Source organism: Vigna radiata, chromosome 1, assembly GCF_000741045.1.
Source record: "Vigna radiata var. radiata cultivar VC1973A chromosome 1, Vradiata_ver6, whole genome shotgun sequence".
Lineage (NCBI taxonomy): Eukaryota > Viridiplantae > Streptophyta > Magnoliopsida > Fabales > Fabaceae > Vigna > Vigna radiata.
In genome coordinates, this window is record NC_028351.1 from 6,907,356 (window position 1) to 6,929,972 (window position 22,617).

Genomic DNA, 22,617 nt, shown 5'->3' on the forward strand with positions numbered 1-22,617 from the left:
CAACTAACGTCTATATGTCTGAAAAAAATGACTTTTCACCCACCTATCAGACATATAGACGTCAATTAGGACAATCCCGACGTATGAAAGACTATAGACGTCAAAATCCTTATAAACTGACGTCTATATGACCAACTTATTTATAAAAATACTATAGACGTCGGGTCCTGTCTTACATATAGTCGAGCTTACTCATAATTAATAACATTAAACAGCTTTTTTACTAGTCACATTATTTTTAATTTGAAGTTATTTATACATAGATAAAAGATTTATTTAAAAGAACAAACAACAGGCAAAAGTTGTACGGCACACAGCATTTGTTAATACCTTGTGCACTTTCTCGGTGCAAGTCACTGTGGCGGCTTTCGCATTTCCCCATGACACCATTAGCCATGCACCGTGCCAACTCAGTCCTTCCACTTCACACGTGCCACTCTTTCCCCTATTACGTGCCAAAAATGTTTTCTAATAAATATCACTTAAATATAAACTAATAATTGTGCTATAATTTCAATTTTCTTTCATTCGTGACGTGGGTGCATTTGGAACACTCAAATCAAAACCACCATAAAAAAAATTTACTATTTTTACATTCTTATTACTCCCTTAAATAATTTTGTAAAATTAAATTCTTCTTTAATCTAAAAGTCTGTTCATTCAGACACTATTTTTACCAATTCATATGTACTTTTTTTCATTTTTATTCTTTTCAGTAAAATAAAATTATATTTTATATGACCTTTACTAAAAATGTTAAAAAAGAAAGTGTTTTGAAGAAAATAAATAGATAATAATAATTTGAAAATATTTTTTATAATATTTTAATATTATTTTATAATTAATAATAATAATAATCATAAATATTAATAGAAAATAACCATTAAATAATAGGTAAATAATATTAAAATATTGTAAAAAGAAATACGAAAAATATCATTATAAGAAAACAAATTCTGATAACTTTTCCCGACAATTGCTCAGTGTATCGTGAATGCGGTCTGATTTGTTTGGTCTGTCAGCACCGCTACCTAAAACCAATCACAACATTAATGAGATAAGTGAAGAAATCTTAATATTATGAAGTTGTACAAATGAAAAGCTTTTCACATGCACCTCCGATTTGACTTTTCAGTAAAGACAGGTACATTTCCCTATAAACAAAAAATCTCTCAAAATCAAATTAAAACTCTCTTGTCAAATTTAATCTTAAAATACTCCTACAAAAATAATATTTAAATTTCAGGCATCTTTTTAATTAATAAAATTAAGTAAATATTAATATTTCATCATTGATGTGACTTAATATTTCATATTGATAAAATAATGATATATTTCATCATTAATTTAAATTTGCTTTATTTAATTTTTTAAAAGATTACTATACATCGTAAATATAAAGTTTTGATGCTCATATTATTTTTGTTCATAAATAAAATACGTGTGCATAAATATGGCTCAGTCTAACTACATATAATTTTTATGTACATTTTATTTTTTGTGTGTAACTATTTCTTATTGTTATAAATGGTTGTAATAGTATACAGTGATTATCTAACATTTTTTTTTCTTTCAGACTTTACTTTCCAACTTACTTTTGACTTTTGCTTTTGTATTTTAAATAGTCTTTTAACTACAGTTTTACGTCCACCAGATATGTATGGTGGAATGGTTGAACTTTTTTTATATATAAATTACTTATTTGTATAATTAAATAAGTGACCAAATGTATTCGTATGGGCCTTAACTGTACGCCAGTAGAAAATTGTCTCGTAGAGACATAATTAAGAATTTTATAAATAAAAAATATAATTATGAAAATTCAGCAGACACATTTTTTATTGTATATCAGTTATCACAAAAAAAAGAAACTGGCTGGTTTTCGGTCTAAATTGTAGTTTTAGTAGGTGAATTTTTATAAGAATGATTTTAAAACTACAAGTAATGTTTGTGAGTTATTTTTAGATAATTTCAAACTAGTATACAACCTTAATTAACCATGAACCTGGTGTTTAGTTGATAAGTAGTTAATAGGTTAAGTTTTAGGTTGTTTTTGGTTCATTTTAAGAGTTTTAACAAGTGAAAAAGTCTAAAGGAGTAGGTTTGTGATAAAACTGGAGGTTTGTAGTATGTTTTCAAGTCAATTATGACTTGTTTAGACACTTAGTTTGCTAAATTTTGGTTTCTATAGTGTAAAATTGGTCACAGGTATTTTGAGTTGTTGGTTGATCTAGTGTATATTATTTATGACCAAATGAGAAAAGTGGTACTTAGTTTAAGTCATAAACATGTTTTTGCAACAATACTAGTGTCGAATAAACCAATTTGGTCATTTGAATAGGTCTAGGGTGCACCTAAATCAGAAAAGCAAGTTTGTCTTCTGGTATGGTATTAAGCGAACCTAAGTGGTGCTCAACGCTGTCAAAACATAGAGCCACTAGGATCTAGGGTGTTTAGCGCCACTTTTCCAACAACTCATAGTACGTTAACTGGAAAAACTTCGCTCAACTTGTAGAATATTTTATCTACATATAGAGACATCACAAGAACAATCAGAACATACCACTATTATCATTGATCAACAAAGACTCATATAGATGACGAAAAAAGTGCATGCAAGTGAAAGAATATCCACATTCAACAAATAATAAAAAAAAAAACAAAAAAAATGTTCAAACTCAACTTACGTTAATAAAAAAATTAATCACCTCAAATTGAAGAGCTAGTGAGGGTCAATTATTCAATCAGATGAATATAATTTTCTTTATAAAAAAATAAAGAATTCTAATAAAAGTTTATAAAAGAATTATATATTTTAAAATAATAAAAATGGTTCATAATAAAACTATTTATATTTTAATATTTAATGTTAAAATAATTTAGTCACGTGATATTATCACTTTTTTATGGTTTTTGTTCTTTTAGGTTTTTACAGTAAATTTATTTGGATAATGTATGCTTAATTGTATAATTGTATATGGTGTTAAAGTTATTATAATATTTTTGTATATTGTAATTTATGTTCTTATTTAAATTTTAAATAGCATTAAATTTTTCTTATTTTTTATGTCATAAAATTTTGACATGTAAAGAAATATTAATACATGCAATAGATTTTCTCATTAATGATAAAATAATTTACGTGTTGATTTGTAATGTTTTGAAAATAATTGAATCAAAATTTTGATAGAATATAGCTAAGAACGTGTGATAATTGACTTCTAATCCCTTTCACACAAAAAAAGAACTTCCAAATTGAGAAGATAAGAGAAAAATCTTTAAACGCCCTAATATAAGCATCTTTTTATAGAAAAATAAATAAGCGTGTATAATACTAATAAACGAAAGAAATATAAAAAGTTCAAATTTTGTTAAAGATTTTTGTTTCATATCTTTCCGTTTATATTTATCAATTATTTTCATAACATTAATTTATTAGAATTAAAAAATATAAGTTGCTAATATTTTTTATCATGAAAAAAAAATATATGTATATATGATGTGAGTTTTAAAAGTCACGTAAATTATTTAATAAAAAATAAAATACCGACAGGAAATATCTTAAATCAGTGACATTAAACTCCCAACTAATATCCTAAGCTCTTACTCTATTGGTTTTAGTATGTTGTTTAAGATTATTTATTTAAAATTTAATAATTAATACTTTTTTAGTTTTTTAATTTCAACATCACCATAAATATGTATAAATTCATTAAAGCAGAAATAAATTTAAGTAACAAAGTAAAGACTAATGTTATCTTGAATTTTTAAAGTTATACTGAATTTTTAAAATAACAGTTAAGTAAATAAAATTTCCCAATTAAAAAGTATATAGAATGATCTTTTATTTTATTTTTTATAAAAAATATGATGATAAAGCAACTAATATCTACCAGCAAAAGAAAAAAAAAATAATATTTGGAACATAAACAGTATCTGTGAAAGTACCAACGTGTCCCTCTTGTTGGGTAGAAATTTTCGATGCAGGGAAAGGATAATGAAATCGAAGATTTCTCGGGATATGACGTGTTTGGTTTGGCAGATAGATAACTGCGTTTCAGGAAAATCATGTAATTATTTTAAGCTGAATATAAAACGACGTCGCTGTTCCCCATTGCATCACGTCTTCTGCCAAGTGCCGACACAAATTATTTAAATATTTATACCAAAAAATATTGTTTAAAGGGTTAAATATGTATTTAGTCCCTATACTTTAGGGCGATTTTGGTTTTAGTCCCTCTTTCAAATTAAGGTACAATTTAGTCCTTCAACTTTAGAAAATTCTGGTTTTAGTCCTTTTTATCAAATTTCTTTAACTTTATTTGTTGTTTCAAACGTGTTTCTCAGTTAACATTGAAGCAAAAATGTGTCAAAGAGTGTAAACAATCCAAATGCTATGATGAAACGTGCTTGAAACAGCAAATAAAGTAAAAAAAAAATGGTAAAAAGGACTAAAACCAGAGTTTTTTAAGGTTGAAGGACTAAATTATACCTAGTTAGAAAGAGGGACTAAAACCAAAATCGTCACAAAGTATAGGGACTAAAAACATATTTAACCCTTGTTTAAATATTATAAAGTTATTTTAATTAGACACAGATGTATTTGAATATAGCGAAAAACGTTATATTTTATTTTCATGTTCTTTCTTAACTGAATATTTTAAATACATTTCTGTTTTTTTTAATCAATACTTGCAGGCCATGTTTTTTTTTTTTGTATTATTAATAATTACTTATTTTGCCACGATTATCATTTCATACATATGACTAATTTGTTTATCCTAAATATATTTAAAAAATAGAGAATAAATGAAACCAAATTAAGACAGCTAATAACGCTAGACAAAGATCAGAATATTTGAAAGATAAAGACAAAAGTGAAAGAGAAATTTAAAAACTGAGACATTATAAAGTTAATCTGAAAGTTCTAAAACAACTTAATTTAGACTAATATGATAAATTTAAAATTTAAAATAATTAATTTTATAATATTAAAGATAAAGGTAAGTTTATATATAATGACGTTATTTCTTTCTTAAAGAAAATAAAGAAGTATTGAGAATAAAAGACACGTTTTTAGAATTAGGGAGAGCAAGTTTTCTTTTTTAATTATAGTTGACGTGTTTAATTATAATTATGAAAAAATACACACTTTTTTTGTTAATTTGCTTTAAAAAGTTCGCTAAAGAAAACACTAGAATAAGAATATTATGTTTCTTTTATTTATAACTTTTAAATAAAATTATGAGCATATTTTTTTATTGTTTTTGTATTACTAAAAAAAAAAGTGGTGGGATCCAGTGGAAGATGTTGTACTGAAGTATGAGTGTGGACGCATTTATAATTTCACAATAAGAGATATATATTAATGTGAATGTCAACTTCAACATCCATATTTGGTTAAAGAAGGCATGGAGCCAACAAGGGTTAGTTGCACTTGTCAATTCAACAATTAATCTAAAAAGAAAATAAAATAAAAAAAAATAATAATAATAAATAAATAAATAATTAGTGGGCCTCATTTTAGATAAACAGATAAAAATATTGCACATTGCGTATCCCATTCCCACCACACATTTCTTAGCTATTTTAGGATTTTTTTTTTTTTTTTTGCATTTCTGGAAAATTATATCTTTCAGAAGTGACAAATTTTTAATTCGGTTTTCTAGGTGTTCTTCCCTTATAAAAATTGAACTCTGCTTTTTATAGCATTTCATTATGTTTAATCCGATAATATGTTTTTAAGATTTCGTGTTTATTGCATATGACATACATAGACTTATTTATGTAAGTTAAGACAATTTCTATCTTATAAATTAATTTTATTTTAACACTAGTTTCATGTGAATTAAAACTTGATTTGAATAATTTAAATATATTTTCTTTCTTAATTTCTCTAAAATATATTTTTATTTTTTAAAAATAATTATGACAATTTCAAATATAATAATCGAGCTTAAATAAAAGGACATTAGAAACGAAAACTTGACATGGGAACAAAATTAAATTTAAACTCGTTTTTAATACTGTTTTTTAATCTTTTGTTCAGTGTTAAAATTTGAATACTGCTTTTTATAACATTTGATTATATTTAATAGACAATATTTATATAAAATTTCATGTTTTCGTATAATTCTTTTTAAAAGTTTTACTAATGAATATAATGGTTTCATAAATAACTTAAATATATATTTTAGAAATTAAAATAAAAAACATTTAAAAGTATATTTTAGAAATTAAAATAAAAATATTTAAAAATATATTTTATATAAGTTAAAGAGTCTCACAACTTTCAAGAAATTTAAAATAATTTTAATACTTTTTTTCACTTGTAAGACTTTTAATATCAAAATATAATTGAGTTCAATCTTTAAAACAGATAACATCTTAAATATACAATGATTAATTATAACGTGTCATCTGATAAACTTGAAATGATAATATTGACTTTCACTGTAATATTGATAACAAAGTTATCTGACGAATAATCAATTTCTTAAGTTTTTCACTAAAATGATAAATCATTTTCTTAGATATTCACTTAAAAAAGTTAATAATATATCATTTAAAAATCAAGGTTTAAAATAGTTTAAATATTTCTATTTTTCCTTTCATCCTCTAAAAACAACTTTTAAGAATAAATGTGTGAAAGAGTTTCATCTTTCAAAATAAACAATATATTAGATGTATAATTTTTAGTGTTTAAAAACAAAATCATCTCAAAATCTCGCATGTAATAATAAAACTTAATCATATATATCAACAAATTTAAAATTGGAATGTTAACGTCGCCTGCAACAAAAACAAAAATTATAAAGACAGAAACTTATTATTTCCTCAAAAATAAATCCGTTTAAAAACAAAAATGAATATGAAAATAAATTAAAGTTAAACTGAATTCTTAACACTATTTAAAAAAATTTATCCAAAAACAAAATGGTTGATATTAATATTTTAACAACTTTTTTACAATAAATTATATATTATTATTTTATTAATTTGTATATTTAAAATAAATCAATTATAAAATTCTATATAATTAATTATAAAAAAAATTGTTAAAAATATATTTTCTATTTTATTATTTACCGTTTTGTATCGTAGGAAAACATGTCGTACAGCGGTGCGTTGGATTGTCCTTCCACTTGCATTACAACTGCCAAACTACCTCACACCAACACAACACAACCCAATAATGCTGACTCAGTCAAATCATTCTTATCTTTTTATTTTTATTTTAAGATGATTATATTTTAACAACATTTTTGACAATATTTTTTATAAAACAATACGTGTCATTATTTTATTGGTTATTTGAATTTATATTTAAAAAAATATTTTAAACAGATAATAACAAACTGTTACATATATATTATAACAGAATTGTTAAAAAAATATTTTTAAAAGAAATTTTTCCTATTTTTTAAAGGTCATGCTGCTTTCATTTCAACTCTTCTCATTATTATATAATTGTACAATAATAACACTTTTTATATCTATTTTTAAAATATTTCTTTTAAATTCGTTATTATATTTCACTTTTTCTTCAAAAAGTATTTTGAAATACAAATTCATATCTTTAATTTAAACCGTTGGTTGTAATTTTACGAAAATAAGTCTAATAAATTAAATATTTTCTTTTTAATGAAATATATAAACAAGTATTTCCACTTCTAAAATATTATTTTGTAGGGTTTTACAAAAAGAAAGTAATATTGTATAAATTTATGTGAAATATATTCATTGCTTCTTATTACACTTAAGTTAATTATTCTGAGACTTAAGGATATATTATATCATGTGTATAAATGTTATATAAATAAATATGTAAATAAAAGTGTAAAAATAAAGAGAAATAAAGAAGTTTTAAGCGATTTTTAAACTTTAATTAGTTTTCTATTTTTCTTCTTAATAATAATTAAAAAGTAGTATACTTTAATATTGTTTTCTCGTACATGTGTCTGAATATAATTAAGAACTACTAGTTGATAGATTTTCTATTGAATATGAAATAACAACCATTGACTTACACTGTTCTCGTATATCACACGTAAATTGTCTTAGAGAAACTATATTTTCTATTGACTAATAATAATCATTTAATTAGTGCAATAATTGATGCATTTTTGACTTTGTTTCCCTCTACTTATATGTATATTTTATTTTAATTTGTATGAATTAAATTTGGATTATAACGAAGTCACATTCTCCTTTGCTATTGAAATTAAGGTAATATTTAATTATGTTCTTAATTTTTAAATTTTAATATAATTTGATCTTAAATTTAAAAAATAATATACATGATTTTCTTAATACAATTGAGTTATATTTTTGAAGTGGTAAACGATTACATTTTAAAGCGATATTTGAACTGTTTATTCTATTTAGGGTTAAATATGTTTTTAGTCCCTATACTTTGGGGCGATTTTGGTTTTAATCCTTCTTTCAAACTATGGTATAATTTAGTTCTTCAACTTTAGAAAACTCTGGTTTTAGTCCTTTTTACCAAATTTTTTTAACTTTATTTTTTGTTTCAAGCACGTTTCATTGTAGCATTTGGATTGTTTACACTGTTTGACACATTTTTGTTTCAATTGGTAAAAAGGACTAAAACCAGAGTTTTCTAAAGTTGAAGGACTAAATTGTACCATAGTTTGAAAGAGGGACTAAAACCAAAATCGCTCCAAAGTATAGGGACTAAAAACATATTTAACTCTTCTATTTAAGATGTTATAATTGTAATATTAATTTAAAACATGTTCAATAAATAAAAATAATTAATATTATTTATTAAAAATTACATTTTTTTAATTTAATGCTTAAAAATTATATTTATTTATAATTCGAGTTCAAGTTTAGAAAGTAAGCACGTATTTAATGCTTAAAATAATTGATAAAAAAAGAAAAGATTCTTTTGAGAAATAAAAAGTTATTAAAGAAGATTTATTGTATTATTGTTGTTATTATATTTTATTTTATTTTAAAAGCAGAAAGTACTTTACTTTTGTTTATGCTTTTGCAAGAGAATGAATGCTTCTAATCTTTACGTCACCTCGAATTGTTCTGTGGGAATCATTAAAGTTGACATAAAAAGTCTACACAGAAAGCAAGCCCAATAGATACACACAAAAAGTAAAGTTCATCTATAATTACTAACATTTTTATATAGTAAAATTATGCGTAAAATTTTTAATTCCTTTAATTTTAATTGAACTTTGTTTGATATTTAAAGTAATTAAACACTCATTTACCTTTTAATAATTTCTGCACGTGTTTATATATTTATTGTAAGAGTCTCAATAATAACTTATTACATGTGAATGTTTTAAACAATAATATTAAGTTATTTTAATAACAGTATAAATATATTTTTTTAATTAAAAGTTTCATTATCTAAAATTATTTATTTCTCTAAAACTTTTTTTTTCGTTTTCTCTATAATTTCTAATATTAGATATTGATATAGTGATTTTTGAGTTGAAATATTTCTTTATAATCAATCAATTTCTAAAAAAAATAAATTGACTTTTGTTCTTTTTTTTAGGTTTGTACGTTTTATGTATATTTAATTTTTTCTCTATAAATTTGAAATTTGAGTCTTCTATTTTTTTTGTTGATTAGTGGTATCGAAAGTATGCTCTGATTAAGTTTTTACGGTTTATAAGAGTAAATAAGGTTTTTGAGTTGTAGGAATAGTTATAAAGTTTTTAAAGTCATCTAATCATCAAATAGGAAAGGGAAGTTAATTAGTCTATTTTTAGTTGATGAGCAAATTTCAGTCTACGCTTGTACGTTTGTATGATGATTGAATTTTGTATTGTAGTGGTCAGATGGTTTTTGACATGTTAAGTTGGATTGCAAATGTTTGAATTGGTCTCTGAATTATATGTGTTTTCAATCTTTGAAATAATTGAATGATCTATCATGTGGTTGAATCGAACCTTATCATTTGATTGTATATAAATTAAGAATTTTGGTTGGTTATACATCTAAAATGAGTATTAGACTATGTTACAAACATTGGTAAGTCATAATTTTGTAGAATTGTTATCATGCATAATTATGCATACTTGCTAGGTGAACATAATTTCATTGGACAAGCTTAAAGTTCGAGAGCTACTGGTTTTGCTGTCGTTGATCGAGTTTTTTCATTGTGCGAAAACAAAGTTAGTGAGCTCACTGACGAGTCTATGGTCGTTGGGCGAGTTTAAGATTCAAAGTAACCCTCTTTTCTAGTGGCTACGCAAGTGAGTTTCGGTAGGGCAAATTATGTTTGAATTATAAGTCTGGGAGCTCCAGTGTTAAGCTTGTTGAACGAGATGTTCATTCACCAAGCGAATTTACTTGCACATAATATCCTTTGAGTGAATGAGATGGCCTCATTAGGCAAGAGTAACATAGTTTAATAAAAATTTTCATACGTGTTTCTTATAATTTCTGTTGTAATAAGTTAATTTAAGAATGATATTATAATGGATAACGTGTGATGTGTAATTGAAAATGTTGAAATCAATCCAAGGGAAATTGGTGATGAGGTGTTGTAGTGTGTGCTTTAACATATGAAAATTTTGAAAGTAGGATATCCTGATATATTACTACCATCCATTAAACTCATACAAAGATAATTGGGTAGGAGAGAGTCTAACAAGAGGTATTTACTCTTCACTTTTGTTTTAGTTATAAAAAGTTAACCTTGTAAGTTCTAGGGTGATAATTCATGTGTTTATAACTCTATAGAGTATAAATACTATTACAAGTGTATGTCTATATTGAATATATATGTCAAAGCATGTATGTGAATAATTAAGTATAGAGTGTTTATTTTGTATTTTACACGATTGTTATAATATTATAATGACTGAATGAATATATGATTTGATCATGATAGTTTTTTTTTTTTTTGTGTATTGTTTTGTAATGATCATTTATGAATGTAAATAAATGATAATGTATTTATTTATATGTCGTTGTTGTGACTGAGGAAGTTGTTAATTAGTGTATTAGGTTTAATTAGAGTTTGTTTCTACGTAAATATTACTTTTTGATAAAATAGTTAGTTTTCAAAGACCTTGTACATACCATATGCTCATATAATTAATAACTTGGATAATTATAACAATATTTAGTATGTTTCATTTAATCTATTTGCTGTGAATTATCAAGCTTTTGATGTTTTGTTTAGCAATCTACACTGTTAATAGAACGTTATATTTATTAAAAACTTAGTACCAATGTAATTAAATTTAAATTTAAAGGTAAAAGGACTGAAAGAATAATCACTTCCATTATTTGGAATCACTTTTTTAAGGGCGGAAAGGAAAAGATAAAGATGGTTTCAACGCTATAAAAAGGTTCATTTGAATCAAAGAAAAACACGCAGTTCTATTTAACGAAAACTGCAGATTTTCATATAAGATTGGGCCATGGACTGAGGGAAAGTTCGATTGGGCTTTTTCAGGTTTAAATTTGTTTCAAGAAATCGTAAAGATTATCACAAAAATCAGTTTAGGAATCTCAAGTTTTTCTATATTCAGTACAAAATTTAGAAACAATATTTCTCAGATCATGATTTCAAGAAATATATATATTATTTAATGAAACAAATTGTTTTGTAAATTGCGTAATTTCAGGTGTCTACATTGAATTAGAAGATGTAAACTATAAATTATCAACAGAACTTAACACATTATTATAGGGCCTTAGAGCGCAGTGGGCCTCACAAAATGAAATGTATTTCGAATGCATCTTGGATTTAAAAATCTAATCCAAACCAAAATAAATGTGAATTTGATTTAAAACAAAACTCTAACATCCACTAAATACTATTAAATACTGTTAAAAAAATATCATACATTCAATAAACAAAAATAATTAATCAAATAAAAAGAAAATACATATAGATGACTTTACAATTACCCAAAACATAACTATAAAACAAATTCATATAAACAACTTTAATCTAAAACTATGTACTTATTCACAAAAGGTTTTTTAAATTACAAAGTTCCAAAAAAGTCTCATCTCCCTCTACTCACATTCATTAGATAATCATTTCAAATCATATAATAAAAACAAACAAGCAAAAAATAAAATAAAATAAAAGGATAAGCTAATATTAATAAAACAAAACATGAAATTTACAAAGTAACATATATTATATTCACTTTCAACTAAGCAAAACACCTAAACATAAAATATCTAGGCTGAAATATCCAGATACATTAGTTATTGTCAAGCTATGACAGATTGTGTATTTGTGGTGGTCTTTACTACTTTGTAGAGCCATTGATAATGAGTTTCACCTTAGACTAAAACTTTTTGCTACTTGAGAATTGATAACCATTAAAGTTTCAGAATAACCCCTAAGGTTAAGCTACTATAATAATACATACAATATTTGAAACAACCATCAAGAATTTCACCTTAGAAACTCTTTTCAAACCGTACTGAAAACAAACATAACTTCATGCATAAACCATCATATAATTCCATTTATATTGTTGAACAAGCTTTAAAGTATCAATACATTTCCATCCATAAGAAATAGAAAAGTAGAAAAGAAAAGAATCAAACCTATACACAGGACACCCTATGCCAGACTTTTGGCACTCAACACAGACCCTACTCGCCCAACAAGCTCCCCCTAATGCCCAACAAGAGTGCAAACAGAGAATTCTCCAAGCTTAGTGAGAACTTGGAGAACTCTAGTCCAGTCTTTGAAACACACTGGTTTTCTTCACTAATAAGTCACCCAGTGACCCTAAGCTCGCCTAACACCCAAAAACCACTGGAAAAACAGTGCTTAGTGCTAGAAAATAGTGGGCTTCACCCACCTAGCATGCCTATCTTGCTCAGCTAGTCTACAAAATCCTACATAATAACAACTCTGTAGAATTTGCATCCATCTACTTCAAATTTTCTAACTCCAAACATACCTCCACTGCACATAGTTCAAATCTTGTTATTCTAAAGCTTAAATGTAATTCACCAACATGCTTATGACTTAATTTCAATTCCTTATTTGATTATTTTGTTAAGAATTCACACTTACCAACACCAAATCACCATTTAAAAGCTAATCATTCAATTCTACCCATTTCTAAACATATTTTGACACGCTAAGCATCCAAGCTAGTTCTAAATAGCCTAAAAACATATCTTATACCTCAAATTTCTCCATCCAACTCTTACCTCAAAATATAACCTATTTAAACTCCCTCTTTTTATACCAAATTCAATATATAATTCTACCTACTTTTGCTATTTCTCAATTAAACATTAGATTTTGGTTAACTAAGGTTTTAAACAAGTTTTAATTGACCTAAAGACAACTCCCAAACATCAATTACAGTTTCAAAATTACTCTTACAGAAATTCACTTACCAAAACCCCAAAATTTGACCAAAAGCCAACCAAAAAATTCTCCATTTACTACTACCCGTATCACATCAATTTCCTACTCAATATAACCTAAAAAATCAGTATACATTCGAAACTAGTTAGATACTAAAAAAAATCACAACACACCTTGAATCACCAATAACATGCATTTTACCCAATTTTAATCCACATGCTCACATATACTCATATTCGTCAAAGAATCCACTTAAACACTAAACTAATTAAATTTCAATACACTAAATAATAAAATATATTAATAAAATTTTATTCATATCATCAAATATTTAACATTAAAATAATCTATTTCATTGTTTTAAAACATCTAATACTCTGTTTTTAGGTAATTATAATAACTAATTAGATTTTGAGTTATTAGACTTGATATTTTTTTTTCTTTATATTCGATCCAATTTAATGTTTGAATAACCGTTATCTTTTTTTTTTTCTCTAAAACACTTTCAAGTAAATTAAAACTATGCATAAGATTTACGTATATTTTTGCATTTTTTTAACAGTAAACAACCAACGATGAAAAAATAAAGTGGAAAGTATACGTTTTTCATGGGAGAAATCTTTGTTAGAGTTTCTTTAGATTGATTTGAATTCTAGGAATACTATAATTGTTGTTGTTATAACAAATTTGGATTTTTTTTATTAGGTTTTAATTGAAACACAGGTAAATATTTTAAAAAAGAAAATTTAAACAGAGTTTAAAACATTTTACAAAAATGCATAAACATTATTATAGGAATTAGACGACATACATATAGTGTTAACACTTAAATTATGCAATTATTTTTTGAAAATTACACTTTATTTATTCCGATGTGATTCAATTAATAGTAAATATAAGATACTCATTTAATTCATCATAAAAATTAAGTATTAAAATATATAAAAAAAAATAAGCACACCAAAAATCAAGAATTAGATCAAAATTTTAAAACGTCTACCACCTAAAATCTAAAAATTCAACCCAAAGTCTATCTAAAGAAGAAGAAAACTGGTATCAATATAACACAACCGTAATGTATTACTTAATAACAACTAATCAATCAACAATTGTAAATAATTAACAAGAAATAAAATAAATACATAAAACAATTGAGGATAAAGATAATATATATATATATATATATATATATATATATATATATATATATATATATATATATATATATATATATATATATNATATATATATATATATATATATATATATATATATATATATATATATATATGTATATATGTATGTATGTATATATTTGAGACCTTTACTAGAGAATAAAAGTTACGTAAGCAATAAAAATTAGGAACATTGTAATTAATTTTGTATTCTTTTAATCTGGATTTGCTTTTCATAAAGCAATTGTTATAACATTGAACAGTTGCAAGCTTTAGATTCCATTAAACTTCTTCACTTTAGATTTTTTCAATATCCACTTTTATTTGTTGAATTATGAACCAATTCTCCACCAAATTCATCGTTCAAACTAATACATAGTTTTGTTCAAAGTCTTAGTAATAAAAATTTTCAACACAAAAATAAAAAGTTTTAAAAAAATAGTTTTCAGATAAATAATGTGTTTTAAAAACAATAAAATTTATAAAACTATTTATATTAAAAATATTTAATATTAAAATAATTGATTTTTAAATTATTATTACTTCTAAAATATTATTTTTTAGATTCTTACAAGTGTCAACTTTTATTTTTATTTTTGTTCAAAGTCTTAGTAAGAAAAAGTGATGTTTGATATTTGTTTTAATCAAAGTATTGAATTGAAATTTTAATTAATAGTGATGATATCGATTTGACTTATTTTATGGTAATTTTATAGCAACCCCACCACCATTCTTGTCAAACCTAAATTGAAAAAGATGGCAATGTGATGCAATGAACAAATCACCATTGTGGCAGACAAAGACCCTTTTTTTTTCCTGGAAAATTCTTCTACCACCGTCAAGCTTCCCATTAATCTTAATAGCTTGTCTATAAAGTATTAATACTTTTATAATACCAATAATTAATGATTTTTATGTTAATAACTTTAATAAATATAATTTTATTTTTGATTCGCACATAATTATCATGCAATCTTATTATTTTTAACATCGATATATCTGATGCGTTTAATATATATATCCTTGCATCATCGGATGACACTTTTTATTATTAGGTTTAAATCATTATGTGTTCCTATTTTCGGAAGATTTTTCCATTTTGATTTCTGTCTTATTCAAATTTTCAATTGTGTCTCTTAATTTTAATCAGTTAAACTCTTGTCGTAAAATTTAGTTAACGGGTTAATTTTTTTGCACAATGGAAGAATGACTTGTTAATTTCTGTAAACGTGACCTATTTAGAGTTGAAACGAGACATGAATTGAGTCTCATAAGTGCTAATTTCAATCGATTTCAACTCGTGCTAATTTCAATCAATTTTAACTCTAATTCATGCCACCTTTCAACTCTAAATAGGTCATGTTTATAGAAATTAACAGATCATCCTCCCCGCTGTGAAAAAAGTTAATTCCATTAACTAAATTTAATGAGAGGGGCTTAATTGATAAAAATCTTCCTAATATAGACTAAATGATTTAAACCTTATTATTATTCACTTCTCAATCACCACACTCCGTAAAGTAAAAGCTTCTTCCATTCCAACGCAAACAAAATCAATCAAAAATACTTCATTTTCAATCAAACTATTGTTTATTTGAATCTTGCATTTCATCTTTCTGATATCCATCCAAGTGAATTTTAGTTATCGCATTTTTTATATATAATTTACAACTTCAAAAAGGTTTAATTGTGTTCTTTCTTCATCACCAGAAAAAGAAAGGAAATGGGACAAGAGTTGATAAAATCAAACTTGTGTTTCATTTAAGATTAAGGAAGGTGAGGAAGTGAGAAAGATAAAAAAAAAAATCATACTAATTAAAGATAACTGCGTGCTAATCTCCTATATTATTACTACAATTACAATTACAACCTAATTAACTCCGAAAACAACAGAAACAAAGAGATGAGGAGCCTTGTAGATTCAGATTTCCTTTTCCTGTTCGGAGAAAACAAGGCAGACCCAAACCTACACTGTTACGGCAGCTTAAACCGGCGGCGCGTGCGTCTCACACGGACGCAGATTTCTACGCCCCGCCGCCCTCGGCGGCTTCCGGCGCCGCGGCGTTCAAGTCAAAACCCTCAATTACGTTAGCCACCTCCCCACGCTTTTTCTTTGGGTTGGCATCATCACCTTCTTGCTCGCCGTCGGCTTCTTCGCTGTGGTCCACCGCGAGCTCCGCCGTCTCCAGCACCTCCCGCCACTCCCTGCCGCCCCTCCCTTTGTCGTCAAAGTACTTAACGGCCACCCTCATCCTCCTCAGTATGGCGAAAAACTCCTCCACCTCCTCCTCCGTGGGAACCCCATCACCACCGCCTTCTTCTTCTTCTTCGCCCTTTAACCTCTTTTTGTTCACTCTCTCGCCTTCTTCTTCCACTCTGGTGACCCTCTTGTTCTTCCTCTTCTCCATTTCCATGACGGTGACGGTGACTCAGATCCCACAAGGCAAAATCAAAATTAACAAGAATTACATACACATTGTTTCCTTCATCTCAAGATATATCAATTCAATTAATGTTCCCCTTTGTAAATAAAGACTACAACTTTTCCTATTCTTCAATCAACATATAATATATAAAGTAATATCTATGCACAGTCCAAAAGACTACTCATTTTATTAATAATTTAAATAAATTATTAACCTGTGCTTTCACTTTTGGGTGAATTTTCTTTTTTTTTTCCTTGAAATATTATGAGACGACGGAGAGTGTCAAATTACTTAAATTATATTAAATATTATTATGAATTTGGGCATTTCAATTTGACGTCCCAGACATTTATTCTTATAAATTATAATATAAAGTTTATCCATATACTTAACTGTTTTATTTATAATATATAAATATAATAAAATAACTCAATCAAAAAAACTAATATAATTACTAGATTTATTTTGCATGGTTAGGATAATGCCAAACGGAGACATTTTATTATTACTTTTAAGCAGTAAATACTGAATACGTATATACCTATAAATGGTACGTCTACAACAAATTGCTTTTATCCCTAAATAGTATAAAAGAAACATAGAACTACGTAGACTGAAAAAAATAAAATTAAAACATGATGAGATGTCATATAATATATTGTTGTAGATTAAAAGAATATATTAAATGGAATATATATTATATATGTCGGTGCTATTGTTTTATTCATTTATGAATTTGATTGTTGTGTTTGCATGTTCGTAACGTGGGAGGACTATTGACAAATTATACCATTTCTTTTGGATGATCATAAACAAAGTTGCTGCTTTAAATTTGATTTATTGCCGTAGCTAGCTTTTTCTTTTCCATGTTGATGTGTGATTAATTGGTACATTTATCATGTGTTAATCGTTTGTTTCTTCAATATCTTAATTATATAGCCCAGGAAATAATTTAAATAAAAATGTTAAATGCTAATATATTTGTATTCATTGTAAACAAAAGTAATTATTCTCACTACATACAATATTTTACATCATTTAATCAAATTACACTTTTAAGCATTTATACACATATTGCTATTTAAAATACAACCATGTGGAACACATGTTTGATCACGTACCACTCCAAAACAGCATTCACTCCCAAAAACTCCATTAACTAACAACGTGGTAATAATTAAAATTTTAATTATTTGTACAAAATAATTAAAAAAATATATTTGTATTTCTTCTAAATGCAATTATCCCTCTTAAACTAAAATAGAATGTTAGATCTTGTATCTATTGATGTTATATATTGTTATAACCCACTGAATAAATTTTATCTTCAACGGTACGGTTTAAATTTAAGTGAATGAAAAATATGGTAAAAATTGAATTTTTACAGGATTTTTTTTAGGAAAGATATGTCCTTACACAATATTAAATTGTGCTCTGAATACAAATATCTTAAAGAAAAAAACTTGTCTAACGAATACATTTTTAGTAAAAGAAATATTTTAATCATAAAATAAACTATTCATAAACTTGTCTTAAACCCTAAGTTTTTCTTTTACTTTATTAAATGATTTTCTATTTGGTGCGTAATTATATTAAATTATTGGAAATGTAGTAGTTTAATGAGAATAAAAAAAGTTGGAGATTCGTGGAAATTAGAGAAGCAAAGTGGAGAGTGGTTGGAAGATGACGCGTGAGAAGGTGCGTGATTATGTCAGGAAATTCGAGAAGATGACGTCATGAGATTGCGTATGGGTTAAAATGTACCATTCTTTGTCCATCCCTATGCTAGTAGACAATGACTGTTCCCCCTCACTCTCACACGCATTCATGTGCGTGTACTTTATACGCTCCAAGGCTGATATTTTAGTAAATTAAATTTATATTTTTACATTAAATTTTAATTAAAGAGTATAACTAAATAATATAGTATCAGTGATTTGGTGTCTAGGAGAATTCACAAAAAATTTTGCTTATATGTAGATATTTATTATTTGTAAAAAACTAAAATTAAAAATATATTTTATTAGATTAAATTTAATTAAAATTAAAATTAATTTATATTATATTTTATATACTATTATGGGATTTTTTTTATAGATACTATTATGGGATTTTTTTTATTACAAATACAGTGAAAATTCAATGCCAATTCATTGTAAAAAAAAGTAGCAGAATATTACGATTTAATCGTCTCCAATTTTTTGGAAGTCGTAGGTCGATTTTTTATTTTTTATTTTTTATTTTTTGTTTTAATTGAGTTTTAAATTTGTTGTTTTTTTTAAATTAAAGTGATGTAGCTGTTGAAAATTTTATATCAATTAGAAATAAGACCAATTTATAATATATTATAACAAATATCATTTTACAAGTCAATTTTGAAGTGTTAAATTAGGCTTAATACTTCTTAATAGCTATTCTCATTAAATTCACTCAATAACATTAAAAAAATAGTGACTAGACACGTTATGGATTTTTAAAATGACATGACTAAAAAAAATCTTAGCAAAGTTCTTTATTATGTATGTCGAGCTTTAAACTATACAAACTAATCTTTACCGTAGATTATACTTTCTACCTTTATTGAGACTCCTCATTTTAAAAATCCATAATAGTTATTAGTTTTTTAACAATTTAACAACAATGACTATATTACGTTAATTTTTTAAAATTACAAACTTAATTAAAAAAATCAAAAGACGAATCGATCTACAACTTCCAACAGAAAAACATAAACTACTGATTAAACCAATTCTTACAATAAAAGATTTTCGTATTGTTGAACTTATATATTAATGATTTGATTCGTTTGTTCGTCATATAACAGTTTAAAACTCATCTTAAATTATGAACATATAATTGATAATTTTGTAATATTTTAGTATACTTTTTTCTTAAATTTTAATATGTTTTTACTTTTACTTTATTGTTAAGCACACGCTTTAAAAAACAAAATAATTTAATTTTCAGTTTTATGTGAAAGTTAATAAAATTATGGTAATGAGTTATATCTTAACATATTTCTCTTCATACAAATTTATTATTTGAATATCAAATAAATATTGTTATATTTGACAAAATGTTATTTTCTATACACGTGTCACAGTTCCCTTCCAAAATTAATAAGGACACCTAAAAATGAGTGTTGAATTCAACAATTTTTTCGCATTTATAATGTATCGTTTACAAAATTTGGATCACACATCATTCCTTTTTAATGCAATACAATTTAATTAATTTTTTGGTAAAAAATAAAATTAAAAATGTGGTGAGTTACCTTAGAAGTATTAAAACATTAAATAAATTTAAATTAAAATATATTCTCTAAAACTTTTAATTTACATTTTTCTAATAAATAAGTTTAATAACTTTAAACTATCACCCTATTGTGATAGTTCAATTATTACAGCATAGGTTATTACAGAGAGTAATAATTCTCTCCAAATAAGTTAACTTCGTGTCAATATCAACCTGCTGCATCAATTATTGCATTTGCCAAACTTTGACTAAGAATAAGAATGTAAAATTAAAGAAATGTAGATTTTAATGTTGTTCAGGAGTTGGTATACTTTTATTTATTCCATTATTAAAATGATTAATTGAAATTTAAAACTCTTGATAATTTACATATTTTTAATTAAATTTATATATATATATATATATATATATATATATATATATATATATATATATATATATATATATATGTGTGTGTGTGTGTGTGTGAATTTAACATTATTTTGACTAATAAAAAAATATTAGAGTTAATATATAATAACTTTTATTATTTTGATTAAAAATATACTGGACAGTTTAAATGTTTTTTCTTTCCTTTTAGCGTGTGTTCGCTTGAATAGATTTTACTGTTTAAGCGAATTTGCGAGCGATGATTTACGTTTTAATCGTGTTCGCTTCCGCTGATTACATGTGCTGATTTATAACCAAGTACTTATATACCCTTCAATGTAAATATGCAGCTTTCATAATATTCAAAAACCATAATATTAAATATTAATGTTAATATTAAAAAATCAAAATGTGAAGGCAACAGGAACTGAGAAAGCATAAAATAAAATGCACTGTGGTTTCACGAGAGCACATTATTCCTTTGCGCATGTGATTTTGCAGCTTCCTTTTCAGTCCATTGCACTGTGTGTGGTCAAGAGTAGCAGTGGTGGAGAGCTGTGGAGAGTAAGAGCTTTTCTTGTGCTGAGATAATGTTTGTGGCTTGTGGGTTTTGCAGATGAAGAAGACGAAGCCGTGATGTATTCCAATCCAGAGAAAGTGTATCTGGATCCATCGTTTTCGAAGATTTTGTGGAGGAACGATATCCGGATACAGTCTTAGCGTATCCAGATCCAGGTTGTTCATCATTTGCGAAGGAGGCGTATCCGGATACAGTTTCGCATATCCGGTTCCAGGCGACCGTTTTCCGGTTCTTTGGATGACAGCGATGGGTTGTTTCCGGTTGCAGTCACCGGTTGGCCATGTCTTCCTTCCTTGTTCCGTCGCAACAGCTGGCTTAGGACGTGTGTTAAGCTTCGTGTATGGGTGATGCGGTTATCGTCTTCTTCTCCATGTAGCCTCCATTCGAAGTTGTTGTTGTGAACATGGTTGATGGTGCGCATGGTGGGCATGGAGATCGTTCATAATTATTTATAATTAATATTAATTAATTTCCTCTCTTTATTAACATTTAATCATTTAAATATAACATTCAAAAATAATATTTTATATTAGGCTTAATAGCACTAATGGTCCCTATTTTGGTTGCCAATATTCGATTTGGTCCCCATTTTTTTTTTTGTTCAATTTAGTCCTAAAGTTTGATAATTTTGTTCAATTTGGTCCTTTTCACAGACGGCGTTTAAATTGGTAACGGAAGACCTTCCAACAGTGCCAAACAGTTCCAACAGTGCCAAACAGTGTGGCGATGTGGCATTTGTCAGCCCATGTGGAGTCCGTTTAGTGATTTTGAAATTCTAATTTGAAAAATAATTAGAATTAGGGATTGCATTTNTGAAAAATAATTTAGGGATTCTAGGGTACCCCAATTTATGAGCAGAGAGTGAAATTAGGTTTAGGGTTCTTCTTCTTTTTGCAATAGCTCCCAATCTTCATAGTTGATGAGCCATGTCTCGTTCACAATGTTCTTCTTCTTTTTGCAATAGCTCCGACAACCGAAGTTCTAATTTGACACTTGATGGGGGTTCAATGGGGGTAGGGATAATCCCCATTTGCAATTGTGGTGAGTTGGCTGTAGTAAAAATGGCTAGAACTTCNAAGAATGCTGGAAGATACTTTTGGGGTTGTCGAAACTACAAGGTGATTTGAATAAAGCATCTGTAATTGTAGCTTTTTTTCTTGCCTATTTTCTTTGTGTTTGTTATTAACAATGCTTTTNATGAATAACAGAGTGGAAATGGTGTGATGTGTTGTAACTATTTCAAGTGGTGCAATGAAGAGAAGGTTGATGAAAGGGATGTTATCATTGGTAGCCAAAGGAGGAAGATTTGTGAGATGGAGAAGAGATTGAGTGCTTTGACGAGAANGAACCACTTCTTAGTAGCAGTGATNTGTGTTCTTAGTGTAGTGGTCTGTGTTCTTAGTGTATGTAGTGTGTATTTTTAGGTTGATGTGTTGAAAGTGTGGTTGATGTGTTGAA

At 26.3% G+C, this 22,617-nt stretch overlaps 1 protein-coding gene across 1 annotated transcript; it reads right to left on the reverse strand.

Annotated features, from left to right (window-relative positions):
• Positions 1–16,264: 16,264 nt before the first annotated feature.
• LOC106767823 lies at positions 16,265–16,841 on the reverse strand (the record flags this gene model as incomplete). Its single annotated transcript, XM_014652779.2, is given in 1 exon segment — positions 16,265–16,841. A coding segment is annotated over 1 exon segment (288 nt), but the record flags the coding sequence as incomplete, so codon positions are not given.
• Between the last annotated feature and the right edge of the window lie 5,776 nt (positions 16,842–22,617).